Consider the following 14,812-nt stretch of genomic DNA (forward strand, 5'->3'; position numbering starts at 1 on the left):
AACTTCTTATCAGTGAGGGTCACACTGTAGTCACTTCCTGTCTGAGTCAGCCACTTACATACCTGATATTTAACTATTTCAGGCAGAGAAAGAAACAAAGGAACACAGCATAGTTATTTTGTGCTAGGCACTGTACATACACATGTCTATCACATCATGTCACATGTCCCTTTGGGTATCCTTTAATGAGGAACTGTTGTGAAAATCTTTCAATTTAAAACACATACAAATAAGAAATACAATTCTTCCAAAATAAATTGAGCCATAAATTACTTTTCTCCTATGTTGCTGTCACTTACAGTAGGTGGTAGAAATCTGACATTACTGACAGGTTTTGGGCTAGTCCATCTCTTCCTGGGGGATTCCCAGCATGACCTTTATGCTTTATAAAAAAAGACACTTCCTTAAAAGGATTTATACAAAGATTCGGACCAGCCTTCCTGCTCACCGTTCAGTTTGTGGCAGTTGGATGGAGCACCTGCCATTCACTAAGTGCATTTTGAAAATAAAGAAATCCCTGTAAACCCCCCATGAGGAGATGGGCTAGTCCAAAACCTGTTGGTTCTGTCAGATTTCTACTACCTACTGTAAGTGACAGCAACATAGGAGAAAATTAATTTATGGCTCATTTTACTACAGAAGAAATGTTCTTCTTAATTGTATATGTTAACATATATTTTTAATTTTAAGATTTTCTCAGCAGAGGTCCTTTAACTGAATGATGTTCTGCTACAATTTTTTTTTGTGGTATTAGATTTTATGCTGTAAATAATCTTCTAGAACAAAGAGGAAATACCACGACAAGGCACAGGCACTACTGGTAGTAAAACAAGCAGCAGATTTCTAGCAAATAAAAATCATACACTATGGAACAAAGAAGAAGAAAGCAGGAATTTTATTTGAAATATCATTCGTATGGCTAACTGGCCCTGACACGTTGTGTTAGTAAAGAACCTGGCAATGTACCTCCGTCTCGCTCTCGAACCCTGTGAATGTGCAGACTTTTGGCCTTTCCATGCCCAACACCGTCAGCATATTTTTCAGGGCTGTCTGATCTTCGCATTTTATTTGGGGGAGATGGATCTGCAGAATCTCGCATCTTGTCATGACGGTGATCACCGCTGCTTGGGTGACCCTTTGATGAATACTTAAGAGTCTGGAAACAAAACAAAAATCAGCTTGTTAAAAAAACACCAATATCTCTTCAACAACACTAAAAATGTGAACAGGAAAACATACATTTTTACATGTGCATTCCATTGGTGTTCTTGCGCGTTTGATGCATTTCTGTGTTTTTCAGTTCATTTTTAATAAAGCTGTGATGCAGCCTGTTCTGAGGCTGTGAAAATGTATATGGTGTGATAAAAGACAGATAGGACCCTTGATAACAACATAGCTTTATATAAACAAGAACAATCACTGTCAGAATCCTGCTGTGCTCACACTGACAGTGGGTAAGTACAGGCAGTCCTCTTCTTACAAACAGGTTCAGTTACAGGAGTTTGTAAGTTACTTTTTTTGTACGTTGAGTCACCTAGTTAGAGGACCACTATCGCGAATATCTTCAAATTTAAAGTACATGTAAACATAAATAAGAAGTATGTTTCTTCCAAAGTATAATGAGCCGTAAATGACTTTTCTCCTATGTTGCTGTCACTTACAGTAGGTAGTAGAAATCTGACAGAACCAACAGGTTTTGGACTAGCTCATCTCTTCATGGGGGATTTCTTTATTTTCAAACACACTTCGTGAATGGCAGTTGCATCGTCCAACTGCTAAAGAAGTGCAGAGTGAGCAGGGAGGCTGGCCAGCATCTTATCTTGTCTTGTCCCTAGCCTTTGAGACTGCATAATGTAGGGTCACAGCGCTTTGAGTCCCCAGGGAGAAAAGCGCTATAAAAATATTATTGTTATTGTTGTCTTTATGAAAAATGAAGACTATCCCCCATGAGGAGACTAGTCGAAAACCAGTCAGTTCTGTCTGTCAGATTTCTACTACCGACTAAGTGACAGCAACATAGGAGAAAAGTAATTTATGGCTCATTTTACTGTGGAAGAAACACAATTTTTATTTGTATGTGTTTACCTGTATTTTAAATGTTACAATTTCTCACGTAGTTGTCCTTACCCTATTTTGGTTCCAGGAACTATGCGCGCTACCGCGGCCGATCGTGCACGCGCGCTCCCGGCTCGCGGTTCGTTAGCCAGGCATTCAGTATCGGGCTATGGTGCCCGAACACTGATTCCTCTCCCCCGCTGAAAAAGCGACAGCTTCCCTCGGAAGCTTCGCTTTTTCTGGCTGTAACGTACCCCATACGTCGCTCTAAGCGTGTGTTACGCTTAGAGTGACGTCATGTAAACAAACACATGGCCGCCATCTTGTGGCCAAAAAGTTAAACTACAACTAAAAGTAAAAAAAATTAAATTCAAACACACATTTACATTATAAATCACATGTTTACATCCCACCCTCCCAAAACTACCCAAATAAAATGTTTAATATATATATAAAAAAAAAACATTACAATAAAAAAAAAACATGTAAATATTTACATAAGGGTCTAAACTTTTTAAATATCAATGTAAAGATGAAATACTTCTATATTTTTTTTTTTTATTTTAAACTTGTAAATAGTGATAGATGCAAAACGGAAAAAATGCACCTTTATTTCCAAATAAAATATTGTCGCCGTACATTGTGATAGGGACATAATTTTAACGGTGTAATAACCGGGACATATGGGCAAATACAATCCGTGAGTTTTAACCACTTAAGCCCGAAGGGTTGAAATTTTTTTTACATCCGAGCAACTTTCACCCCCCATTCATTTGCCAATAACTTTATCACTACTCATCACAATGAATTGATCTATATCTTGTTTTTTTCGCCACCAATTAGGCTTTCTGTGGGTGGTATATTTTGCTAAGAGCCACTTTACTGTAAATGCATTTTAACAGGAAGAATAAGAAAAAAATGGAAAAAATTCATTATTTCTCAGTTTTCAGCAATTATAGTTTTAAAATAATACATGCCTCCATAATTAAAACTCACGTATTGTATTTGCCCATATGCCCCGGGTATTTCACCGTTAAAATTATGTCCCTATCACAATGTATGGCGACAATATTTTATTTGGAAATAAAGGTGCATTTTTTCCGTTTTGCGTCCATCACTGTTTAGAATCCCATAATTTATTAAATCATATTGATATACTCCTTTGACATGAATATTTAAAAAGTTCAGACCCTTAGGTAACTATTTATGTTTTTTTTTTTTTTATTATTATTGTAATTTTTTTTTTTTTTTTATGTAAACTTGTATGTGGGTATTTTTTGGTGTGGGAGGTAAACAGGGTTTTTTTTTAATATATTTATATGTTTATTTGTAATTTTTTTTCTTTTTAGGTGCAATTTGCTATTTAGCCACAAGATGGCCAGAATCAAAAAGTCCTGGGAGCAATCGATCTCGCTCCCAGGCAGAAGAAAGGAGCCCAGAGCTCAGAAAAGCCGCAGCGTCTGAAGCGACGCTGTCGGCTTTTCTCCGGGGGGGTCCGATCAGCGAAAGGGATTTATAATCCCTTTCACTGATCGGTGGGCTAACGGGCAGCAGCGGGGGCGCCCGCGGGAGCGCGCGCGACCCGCGGGAGTGCGCGCAGCCCAACTGGACGAGAAATCTCGTCCAGTTGGGCTTAAGTGGTTAATTAAGGAGGCATGTATTATTTTAAAACTATAATGGCTGAAAACTGAGAAATAATGAATTTCCGTTTTTTTCTTATTCTTCCTGTTAAAATACATTTACAGTAAAGTGGCTCTTAGCAAAATGTACCCCCTAAAGAAAGCCTAATTGGTGGCGGAAAAAACAAGATATAGATCAGTTCATTGTGATAAGTAGTGATAAAGTTATAGGCTAATGAATGGGAGGTGAACATTTCTCAAGTGAAAACGACGGAACGTGAATGGGTTAAAGGTGGATAAATTATTTACTTTTGGACATCTCTGGATTTAGACATACAGCATGCACAATGTTTTTTGGTTGTTTTCCATGTGATTTTAGGGCTGGTTCAGACGGACGTTTGGAGGCGTCGCGTTCGTTGGCGTCGCGGCGGCAATGCGTTCGGGCTTTCAGCAGCGTTCGCATTGCGTTCGGATGCGGTCGCGTTTTTCTTCCCGTAGGGGAACATTACCCGTCGCGGTTAACCGCCCCTGGAAGCTACATGTAGCTTCCAGGGGCTCCTTGAACGCCAGGGGAAATTGGGACCCGAACGCCGCGTTCGTGTAAACGCGCGTAAAAGCTTGGTACAAATGCTCCCATTCACTTGAATGGGAGCGTTTAACGCCAAGCTCCGAACGCTGGCGGTAAACGCTGCACAAACGTCCGTCTGAACCAGCCCTTAATGTGGTTTCAACTACAGGCAGTTCTCCTACTTACAAACAGGTTACATGGTGGAATATTTTAAGCCGAGTCCTGTGGTGAACATGGTGAAATATGGATAAAGGATTGTACTTTTGGAAAAGTATAAACCATGTTTTTTTATTGGTTTCAATGTACTATTAATGCATTTTAAACTACTTATAATGCCTGGTACACACAATGCAATTTACTGTCAGATTCATGGTTGAATCTTTTTCACACATCTGATCTGGTTTCCAATCATTTTATATAGAAGTGATCGGAGATCAGACTTATATTATTTATTGTATTTATAAAGCGCCAACATATTACACAGCGCTGGACATTAATTTAGGTTACAGACAATATTTAGGGATGACATACAGCAATATGACAATACAGAAATACAAGAAAACCAGATCACACAGCACAGTATGAGTACAAGGTAATGCTTAGTCAGTCACTGGAGGGGAGCAAGGAGATTAGGCAAGTTAGGTTCACTCAGATGCATAGCATGGGTGCACAGTAATGGAGGTGCATGATCAGGTAGGACACAAAAGGAGGAGGACCCTGCCCAAAGGCTTACAATCTAGAGGGAGAGGTAAGGACACAAGCGGTAGGGGACCAGAGTTCAGCTGTGGGTTTAGAGCACTTGTGAGGGGTAGTAGGCCAGAGTGAAAAGGTGAGTTTTGAGGGCATTGTTGAAGGTGTTGAAGGAGGGGGCTGCCCTAATGGGTGGAGGTAGGGAGTTCCATAGTGTTGGAGCGGCTCTTGAGAAGTCTTGGAGGCATGCATGGGACTGGGTGATGCGGGGGGCGGTCAGGCGAAGTTCATTGGAGGAGCGAAGTGAGCGGCTTTGTGTGTATCTCGGAGTAAGATCAGAAATGTAGGTTGGACAGGTTTTGTGGACGGATTTGTAGGTCAGACACAATATCTTGAATCTGATTCTGGACTGGATAGGAAGCCAGTGGAGGGATTCACGGAGGGGAGCCGCCATGGTGGAGCGATGGGAGGAGTGGGCTGCCTCTGTTGTAATAATTCCAAGTTATGCACACCCCCTGCAGGCTCTGTGGGCTGATGCAGTTTGTGAGGCTGAGGGAGAAGGAAGCTGCCTGCCGGCAAAGAGGGATCTAGGAGATCACAGTGACTCGATTGGTGTGTTTATTTATTGTACAAATCGGACAGTACAGATTCTAACAACAAAAATGACAAAAAACAGCACACTATATTTTGTAAATGAAGACAACGTTATATATATATGAAACTTAACTCGAGGGGGACAGTCTGTATAGCATAAATGGCATCAAATGACTATCACTGCCCACTCGCTAGGACAGCAAAAATCTCCTATCTATCCTTATGCTGGGGATACATGGTACGTTTATTTTTATCAATCGAGCAGCTGATGGCTCGATTGATCATTTTCGACGTGTCCGATACCCCGCCGGATCGATTACGTGCCCGATACCGGCGGGCAGAACAATAGAATAAACGAAGCGGAAGATAAGAAGCAGCCCGCGCGTACCGTGTATTCACAGCATTACATTCCAATCCTGGGTTGATGGGTAGTCAAATATACTAAAGTATATTAAAAAGTACACTAAGAACCATAAATAAACCAGATGAAACATTTCAGCACACAAAGCCCCAGAACAGAAAGATCTCTTTAAAGTGGACCTGAGTTCTTGCAAAGGACAGAAGTAAAAAGGAAAGAAATGCCCCCTGTATGTATTTAACCTAAATCCCCCCTCCTCTGACTAATGATCACCGTAATTTGATCTCTTAGCTGAGATCAAGAATCTCCTCTGCCACAGCAGAGCAGGTAATTTGTAAACATAGGATGTTAAAGTGGATCCGAGATAAACTTTTACTCATTGCATAATTGTGTTCCTTTCATATAGTTTATAGGGCATTCCTCAAGCCAAATACTTTTTTTGTTTTGTTTTAATAATCTAATTCCCTATACACTAATCAAGCCTCACCCACAGCTTTTTTACAGTGCCTTGGCACTGCAGCAAGGGCTTATGGGAGCTCAGTCTGGGCAGGAGGAGGTTACTAGCCAGAGATTTCAGAGGCAGAGGGGAGGAGGAGAGGGGACTGAATTTAAGCCCAATCTACACGATACGATTCTTTGTACGATTCGATTACAATTCTATTTACGATTCGATTAAATCCAACATGTCCGATCGGGATTCGATTCGATTCAATTCGATTTGCCATTGTTTTGCAATGTCAAATCGAATTTAATCCCGATCGGACATGACGGATTTAACCGAATCGTAATCGAATCGTATAAAGAATCGTATCGTGTAGATTGGGCTTTACACACAGGCAAGCTGATAGCATCTCCAGCCCTCAGCCTGTGACAAACAGAACATGGCTGCCCTCATTGTATCACAGGAATAAATAATCAAACGATTAACGCTGTTTGCAACTAGATATGCTGTGTAAACTATCTAAACTTTAGGTAAGATATATAGACAAGTTACTTGGTATAGTTAGTTTTTCATCTCGGGTCCGCTTTAATAGGTCTGCTTCCATTAAAAGCAGGAAGTAGACACACTGCAGATTTATTGCATGATTTGTATCAGCTGTAACAAACAAAAGTTTTTCTTTGAAGGTTATTATGCCGTTGCGCATTTTTTAGAGCAGAGAAGAAGTTCTGAGTTCAGGTGCGCTGTAATATATACTAGGTTGGAGACTGCAATGCTTTTCATTGGGCCTATTTAAACAAATCTGTTTGTTCTATGACCCTTGTCCCTCAATGGCACATACTCAAAACTGTACAGCATATCTGTAACAAAAATAAAGAGGTTACAACTGTGGATGGCTCCTCTGACGTTTTAACCAAACCCAAATAGATTTTAAGTCAAATTATGTTTCGACAACTTTTGTAAAACATACTGCAGTTTTCCCCAGCAGAAAAAGGAAAATACACGATACACCAGTTAATAGACTCACAAACTGCTGACTGCACTGCTCTCACCCCTTCCCGGTCAGCCTCAAACCTGCTCCCTGAGAGGCTATGAGTGAGCAGGGAGGTGTGGCTTACCCAACATAACCTTTACTATGCTCCCCACATGTCCATGTGAATAATGTAAGTGGTTGGACATGAGTCACATTATTGTGATCAGAGTCCGTATCTGCCTTCAGGGATACATGCAGCCAATGAATGAATGCACGTGTTACACACAGACTTCATGGGATGTCAGCAGGTTGCTGATATAGCAACGGTGGGTGTCATGAGGAAAAAGTGTGATTTATCGGACAATGAAAGAGGCATGACCATCTACTAAGCAAAGCGAGGCAGCATTCCGGAAGCAGCAGAGTTTGTTAACGGTTTACGGGTTGCTGTGGTTTAAGTAGAACATTAGTGGACATAAGGAAAATTTTCAACGACAGCAGCACAACCCCAACAAACACGGGGCTTCCAGACGCGAGTCAAAAACAACAGTGCAGTGAACACTGTTAGGCTAGACAGCTGGTGACTGCACACGTCCACAGAGGTGCATCAAGAAAAAACAGCTGGCAGTCACTCGATTCCATGGCCTTAAAGTGGACCCAAATTAAAAATACAAGATTTCAGAAATAAAATCTATTTTCTAAATTATAATAATAAATAGCAACCTTTTTCCAGCTGCATGATGACAAATATAAAATATTTTACATTTATTGGATGAACCCCTCCCTTCCTTTCAAATTGCCGGGATTTTTCCAGCAAACTGGTGGAGCAGATGGTGTCCGGCAATGGAGGAATTGCTAATGGCTGCCCCCAGTATAACCCTAGTTATGAAAAAAGAAGGGTGAAAAGCATGCACTGAAATGCTCATAGGTTTGAAGGAGTGTTTATTTATCTTTGTATGTGTCAGAGTGGTGCAGCTAAATATTTCTAATTAAAAAAATGTTTGGTTTGGGTCCGCTTTAAGTAGAACATTAGTGGACATAAGGAACATTTTCAACGACAGCAGCACAACCCCAACAAACATGGGGCTTCCAGACGCGAGTCAAAAACAACAGTGCAGTGAACACTGTTAGGCTAGACAGCTGGTGACTGCACACGTCCACAGAGGTGCATCAAGAAAAACCAGCTGGCAGTCACTCGGTTCCCTGGCCTTAAAGTGGACCCAAATTAAAAATACAAGATTTCAGAAATAAAATCTATTTTCTAAATTATAATAATTAGCAGCCTTTTTTCAGCTGCATGATGACAAATATAAAATATTTTACATTACACTGAAATGATCATAGGTTTGAAGGAGTGTTTATTTATCTTTGTATGTGTCAGAGTGGTGCAACTAAATATTTTTAATTAAAAAAAATGTTTGGTTTGGGTCCGCTTTAACCTTCTCTACATCTTAAAGTGAACCAGAGACGAGAAGCCTCTCAGGTACCATACTTACCTGGGGCTTCCTTAAGCCCCCTTAGGGCCGCTCGCTATCTCCCTGGGAAGCTCAGGTCCCCTGCAATTCATCCCGAAAGCCAGGCCGAGTCTTGCTTCGTCAGGAGACGATGAGAGACAAGCGGCCCTAAGGAGGCTTAAGGTAGCCCGAGGTAAGTATGGAAACTGAAAAGTTGACCTGGGGGAGTTCAGAAGTCTGCACCATGTTTTAAATGGAGAAGCTGGGTTTCTTGGAAGTATTATGGCCAAATGTGGTGAGGGAGGATCAAGAGAGGATGCTGGGCTCGATCTGCAGTAGGTATTTAAAATGTAGGTTTACTTTCTTGGGGGGGGGGGGGGGGGGGGGGGGGGGGAGACGGTTCTTCAATTCAGGTGCTTTAAAGGGGAACTGAAGAGAGAGGTATATGGAGGCTGTCATGTTTATTCCCTTCTGATCAATACCAGTTGCCTGGCAGCCCTGCTGGTCTATTTCTCTGCAGTAGTATCTGATTAAAACCAGAAACAAGCATGCAGCTAGTCTTGTCAGATCAGACTTATAAGTCTGAACCACTGAAACACCTGATCTGCTGCATGCTTGTTCAGGGGCTATGGCTAATAGTATTAGAGGCAGAGGATCAGCAGGGCTGCCAGGCAACTGGTATTGTCTAAAACGAAATAAACATGACAGCCTCCATATACCTCTCTCTTCAGTTCCCCTTTTAAAAGGAACCTGAAGTGAGAGGGATATGGTGTCTTCCATATTTATTTCTTTTTAAACAATACCAGTGTCTTGGAAGTTTCTACTGATTGTTTGGGCTGCAGGAGGGTCTGAATCACACACCTGAAACTAGCATGTGGCTAATCTAGTCAGATTTCAGTCCATGCACCTGATCTGCATGCTCGTTCAGGGTCTATTGCTACAAATCTTAGAAGCAGATCAGCAGATGACAGACAGGCAATTTGTATTATTTAAAAGGAAATGCATATACCAGTCTCCATTTCCCTTTCACATCAGGTGTCCTTCAAGCTAGATGAGTCCATCTGGAAACAACTCACCTGACATGTTGGATGACTGGAACAACAACCAGGATCCTGCAATCAACTGTCAGATGTCCTGCAGTCTGCATGGCTCCAGATAGCTTCAGCAACCATCCAAGAGCTTACTGAGTCACTCCCATGGTTCCTGGCTGCCTTTTGTGCTACCAGAGACTTATTCTGGATATTGGCAGGTAGTCATAATGTAACTGAACTGTGTAAATTACATTTTTTACACTGCAAATACTAGTCAAGTTTTAAAAAATAAAACATATCCCTAATTTAAAATGTCCTAAATGAATATAAACTAAAAACTGGGGCTTAAAGAGACACTGAAGCGGAAAAAAATATGATATAGTGAATTGGTTGTGTACTATGAATAATTACTAGAAGATTAGCAGCAAAGAAAATATTCTCATACTTTTATTTTCAGGTATATAGTGTTTTTTCTAACATTGCATCATTCTATAATATCTGCAGATTACACAACACTCAGCATTCAAAATGATTCTTTCAGAGCAGTATGAAGTAATGACCTCTCCTCTAGCAGAGAAAAAGTAAATAGTTCAGGAACAGTTGAGATAATAAAAGTCAGAAAACAGCCCTCTCCACACTTTGAAAGTCGTAGAGCTTAACCCTCCTGGCGGTTTGCTAAAAAATCGCCAGGGGGCAGCAAATTTTTTTTTAATTTTTTTTTTGTTTTTTCATGTAGCGAGACAAAGTCTCGCTACATGATAGCCGCTGCTCAGCGGCATCCCCCCAGCCCCTCCGATCGCCTCTGGCGATCGGCGATCAGGAGATCCCGTTCAAAGAACGGGATCTCCTGGAGGGCTTCCCACGTCGCCATGGCGACGGGGCGGGATGACATCGACGTCAAAGGGGATTCCGATCCACCCCATAGAGCTGCCTGGCACTAAATGGCCAGGCAGCGCACGGGGTCGGGGGGGGGCGGCTGCGGCGCGACGGATCGGGCACTGCACGCAGCTAGCAAAGTGCTAGCTGCGTGCAGCAAAAAAAAAAATTATGCAAATCGGCCCAGCGGGGCCTGAGCGGTGCCTTCCGGCGGCATAGCCCGAGCTCAGCTCGGGCTTACCGCCAGGAAGGTTAATGGCTTTTTTGCATAAAGATAACAACTGGAGTTTCTTAACTCTTCCTGTACTGGAAACAATTAGACTGATATATCTGATCTTAATGTTTTATTTCTTAGCTGTACTACTCATACAAATCATACTATCATAATTTTTTTTCACTTCAGTGTCTCTTTAAATCTTTACTTGTTCCTGTGAGGCCACACCTAATGCTAATACAAACAATTCCCTTTATTTTTATGTACTGTATTTTTTGGACTACAAGACTCAAAAGTGTGTGTGTGTGGGGGGAGTCACTGCGTCTTATAGTCCAAATGCAGAGAGTTCCTGACTTGTAAACGCCTGCCAATACAAATCTCCAACCTGCCGCAATGTCTGGGGTTCCCTGTACTGTGCCAATGCAGAGGAGGACACAGGGTGACAATTGGAGGACACGGGGACACAAGGGGGCATAGAGGGGGAAACAAGGAGGGCAGAGGCGTACACATGGGGAAAGGTGAGGACACAGGGAGACACTAGGTACAAGGGGCATAATCCACAAGATGCCCCTTCATCAAGGATGCACCAGGGTTAGTGTTGATTTTTTTCCCATGGTTTTTGTCCACTAGTCTAAGACTCTCCTGACCATAAGACGCACTTAGGTTTAAAGTCCGAAAAATAAGGTAGCTGCATTACTAAGAAATGCAAATCTGAAATAAAAAAGAAACTGCATTTCTGTAGTGTAGGGAAAGAGTAAGACTACCACAGAAGTGTGGCATTTCCTGAATCTTAGTAAGTTTTCATATAGAACCCCATTGCTTCAAGCATGGTGACGTAGTGAATAGGACACTTGCCTTGCAACACTGGGTCTCCCATTCAAATCCAGGCCAGAAACACTATTCTGCATGGAGTTTGTATGTTCTCCATGTGTCTGCATGGGTTTCCTTTTACGTCCCAAAAACATACACGTTATTTGTCCCTAGACAAAGATGGACATGCCACTATGATAGGGATTAGATTGTGAGCCCCTATGAGGGACCGTTACAGAAAATACTATAACCATACTCTGTAAAGCACTGCAAGAGATGTCCGTATAATCACACTTTACATGGGCTGTCTGTTTTAAAGGGAAACCAAGGTGGTAGGGATATGGCAGCTGCCATATTTCTTTTTAAACACCAGTTGCCTGGCAGCACTGCTGATCCTCTGCCTATAATACTTTTAGCCATAGACTCCGAACAAGCATGCAGAAAATCAGGCACTCTTTACTAGATCAGCCATATGCTTGTTCCAGGGTTTCGACTCAGACACTACTTATGCCTGAAGATCAACAGGCAACTGGCACTGTTTATAAGGAAATAAATATGGCACCCTCCATATCCCTCTCACCTCGGGTTCTCTTTAACACATATTTAATGTGAGTTAGTGAGAAGGAAAATGCTGACATTTGGGTGAGATGGAAATTCACTTTAGCTGGTCTTTTAAAAAAATTGTATTTCTATGAATGGGGACTGTGGAAAGTAAGGTTTAGGCACACATTTATTTTCATCTTAATGCAGAACAACAAAGATGAGTGCAAGCAGGGTTCGTACAGTCCATTTCTTCCTTTCTGCATGACTGGTAAGCACCTATAAACCCGGGAGCACAATGATTAAGTGGTGTTGACATATCCAAATTGAAATGCCTCTCACCACCAACTAGTAATCATTTATTACATCCCCATTGCAGGTACATTCTAGCTATGTTGGTTTCAGAAGTAGCCTGTTCAAACATATGCCATTTCCCAGAGAGCAGTTAAAAAGACGTAGGTGTAGTGCGTGTATGTGTGCGTGTGGTGTGTGTAGTGCGTGTTGCAGGTGTGTGTAGTGTGCGTGTGCGCGCTCGCGTGCCTGCGTGTTTAGATCACAGTAAAATATCAATGTGATTTGCCTTCTTAAAACAGAAGGTATTTGCAATGATTCAGCTTGCGTTAAAGCTAATGTAACCCTAGTAAAAAAAAAAAAAAGCCACCTAAGGAGAGGGAAGGCTCAGAGTCCTAATGAGCCTGCCCTCTCTTCTACCGGTGCTCGGTGGATCCTCCGTGCAAATCGCCGCCGCGGGGACTTCGGGAGCGCTCGGGCTCCCGAAGGCCGGCGGCTACATACTGCACACGTGCGAGTGCGTCATAGACACGCGCGAGCACGACAGAGGACACTCGCGCATGCGCAGTATGCAGCGGCCCGTCTTCGGACTTCCGAAACCTCTTTTCGGCGGCAGAAGTGGCAGGATTTGACCGAAACGGTCGAATACTGCTACAGGGGATCCTGTACGGGACCGGGCATCGGGAGAGGGAAGGATCATTAGGACCGAGCCTTCCCTCTCCTTAGGCGAGTATCTGACTTTTTATTTTTTTGACACCGGTTCCCATTAGCTTTAAAGGGAATCTTCACTGAGAGGGATATGGAGGTTTCCTTTTAACCTTCCTGACGGTAAGTCCGAGCTGAGCTCGGGCTATGCCGCGCAGGAAGATATCTCAGCCCCTGGTGGGGCGATTTTTGCAATTTAAAGTGCTGTGCGCGCAGCTAGTTCTGTGCTCTTAAGTATATTGAAAGTGCTTAGGTGCCGTGTCCCTTGGTTCTTTACCTGCTGAAACAACATTTCTAGTGATGCTTTGGGCTCTATACTGGGGAGTGAAAAAGGTTCATTAACTGGAAACCCTCAGTCTCCAGGCAGCTAGCAGTCTTCTGAAGCATCTTGGATAACATGACTGACTAGTCTAAATCGAATTTCTCAAATACAGTTACATCAACGAACAAAATTATGTAATGTCCTATTCAAAATGAAATATATGAGGGTAAGCTAAATCACAGCATCCTCAGTATGAATGGGAGCTATTGCAAACAAGGAGAAATCCAGTGACCAGCAAGGATCCAATACAGCACATCAGCAGCTGTATAAGCACTGTGGACTCCTTCACACTAGTTATCGCGTGCAGAAACTGTGGAGTCGGTACAAAAATCCACCGACTGACTCCTCAGTTTAGGATTCCTCCGACTCCTAATTTGCATATTACAATCTTGTTGAATGAAAGAATGTAACATGAAATTCGTCTATTAACTGCCAGGAATTTTAAAAGACAACTGAAGTGAGAAGGATATGGAGACTGCCATATTTATTCCCTTTAGTCATAGACTAAAACTATTCCTTGGTAAGAGTACTTGTAAAAGGTACAGGCCGGAACAAAGAACATCTATCAGGCCCTAGGCAATGTAACTGTGGGTACATGTAAGAGTGATGTGCAGGTACTCTGCAGGGTAATAAGGAGATACTTCCTCTATTACACATTCTTCATGCACAATCTGAACCAGGTTTATGGGTGATAGACAACACCTCTGTGTTCAATGTGCACAACATTATCAGTGGATTCCCTGCAGCTCTGTGGGGAGTGCATATGTAGAGTATAGTACTACTGTGTAACAAAGTAAACCTGAGACAGATGAAATTAAAGTTTTATACATACCTGGGGCTTCCTCCAGCCCCCTTTAGGCTAATCAGTCCCTCGCTGTCCTCCTCCGCCACCTGGATCTTCTGCTATGGGTCCAGGTACTTGAGCTAGTCTGGCGTAGTGCGCATGCACACACTCCGCCGCCAGGAGCATATTACACCTGCGCAGCACTGTTGAGCAGGTGCAGAACGCTCCTGGCTGTGGAAGCGGCATGCGGCCGGACTGCGCTGACTGGCTGAATTACCAGGACTCATAGCAGAAGATCTAGGTGGTGGAGGACAGCGAGGGACTGATTAGCCTGAAGGGGGCTGGAAGAAGCCCCAGGTATGTATAAAACTTTTATTTTCATCCTTCTCAGGTACCATTTAATTCGTAGTCATCAAACCAAATTTTAACAACATATCAAATTATTTGATTTCTTGAGCAAATAGAGTGCGTACATTTGCAAAAATCAGAATC

The 14,812-nt window shown here is 42.4% G+C and overlaps 1 protein-coding gene across 3 annotated transcripts in view; it reads right to left on the reverse strand.

The window, feature by feature from the left end:
- WAC (WW domain containing adaptor with coiled-coil) overlaps positions 1 to 14,812 on the reverse strand; it is a 118,389-nt gene that overhangs the window by 79,187 nt on the left and 24,390 nt on the right. For all 3 annotated transcript variants that reach the window (XM_068235720.1, XM_068235719.1, XM_068235718.1), the window contains exon 3: positions 967 to 1,156. In XM_068235720.1, the coding sequence (XP_068091821.1) occupies positions 967 to 1,156 (190 nt within the window). The remainder of the gene's footprint in view (positions 1 to 966; positions 1,157 to 14,812) is intronic.

This window comes from Hyperolius riggenbachi, chromosome 5 (genome assembly GCF_040937935.1).
Source record: "Hyperolius riggenbachi isolate aHypRig1 chromosome 5, aHypRig1.pri, whole genome shotgun sequence".
Taxonomy (NCBI): Eukaryota; Metazoa; Chordata; class Amphibia; order Anura; family Hyperoliidae; genus Hyperolius; species Hyperolius riggenbachi.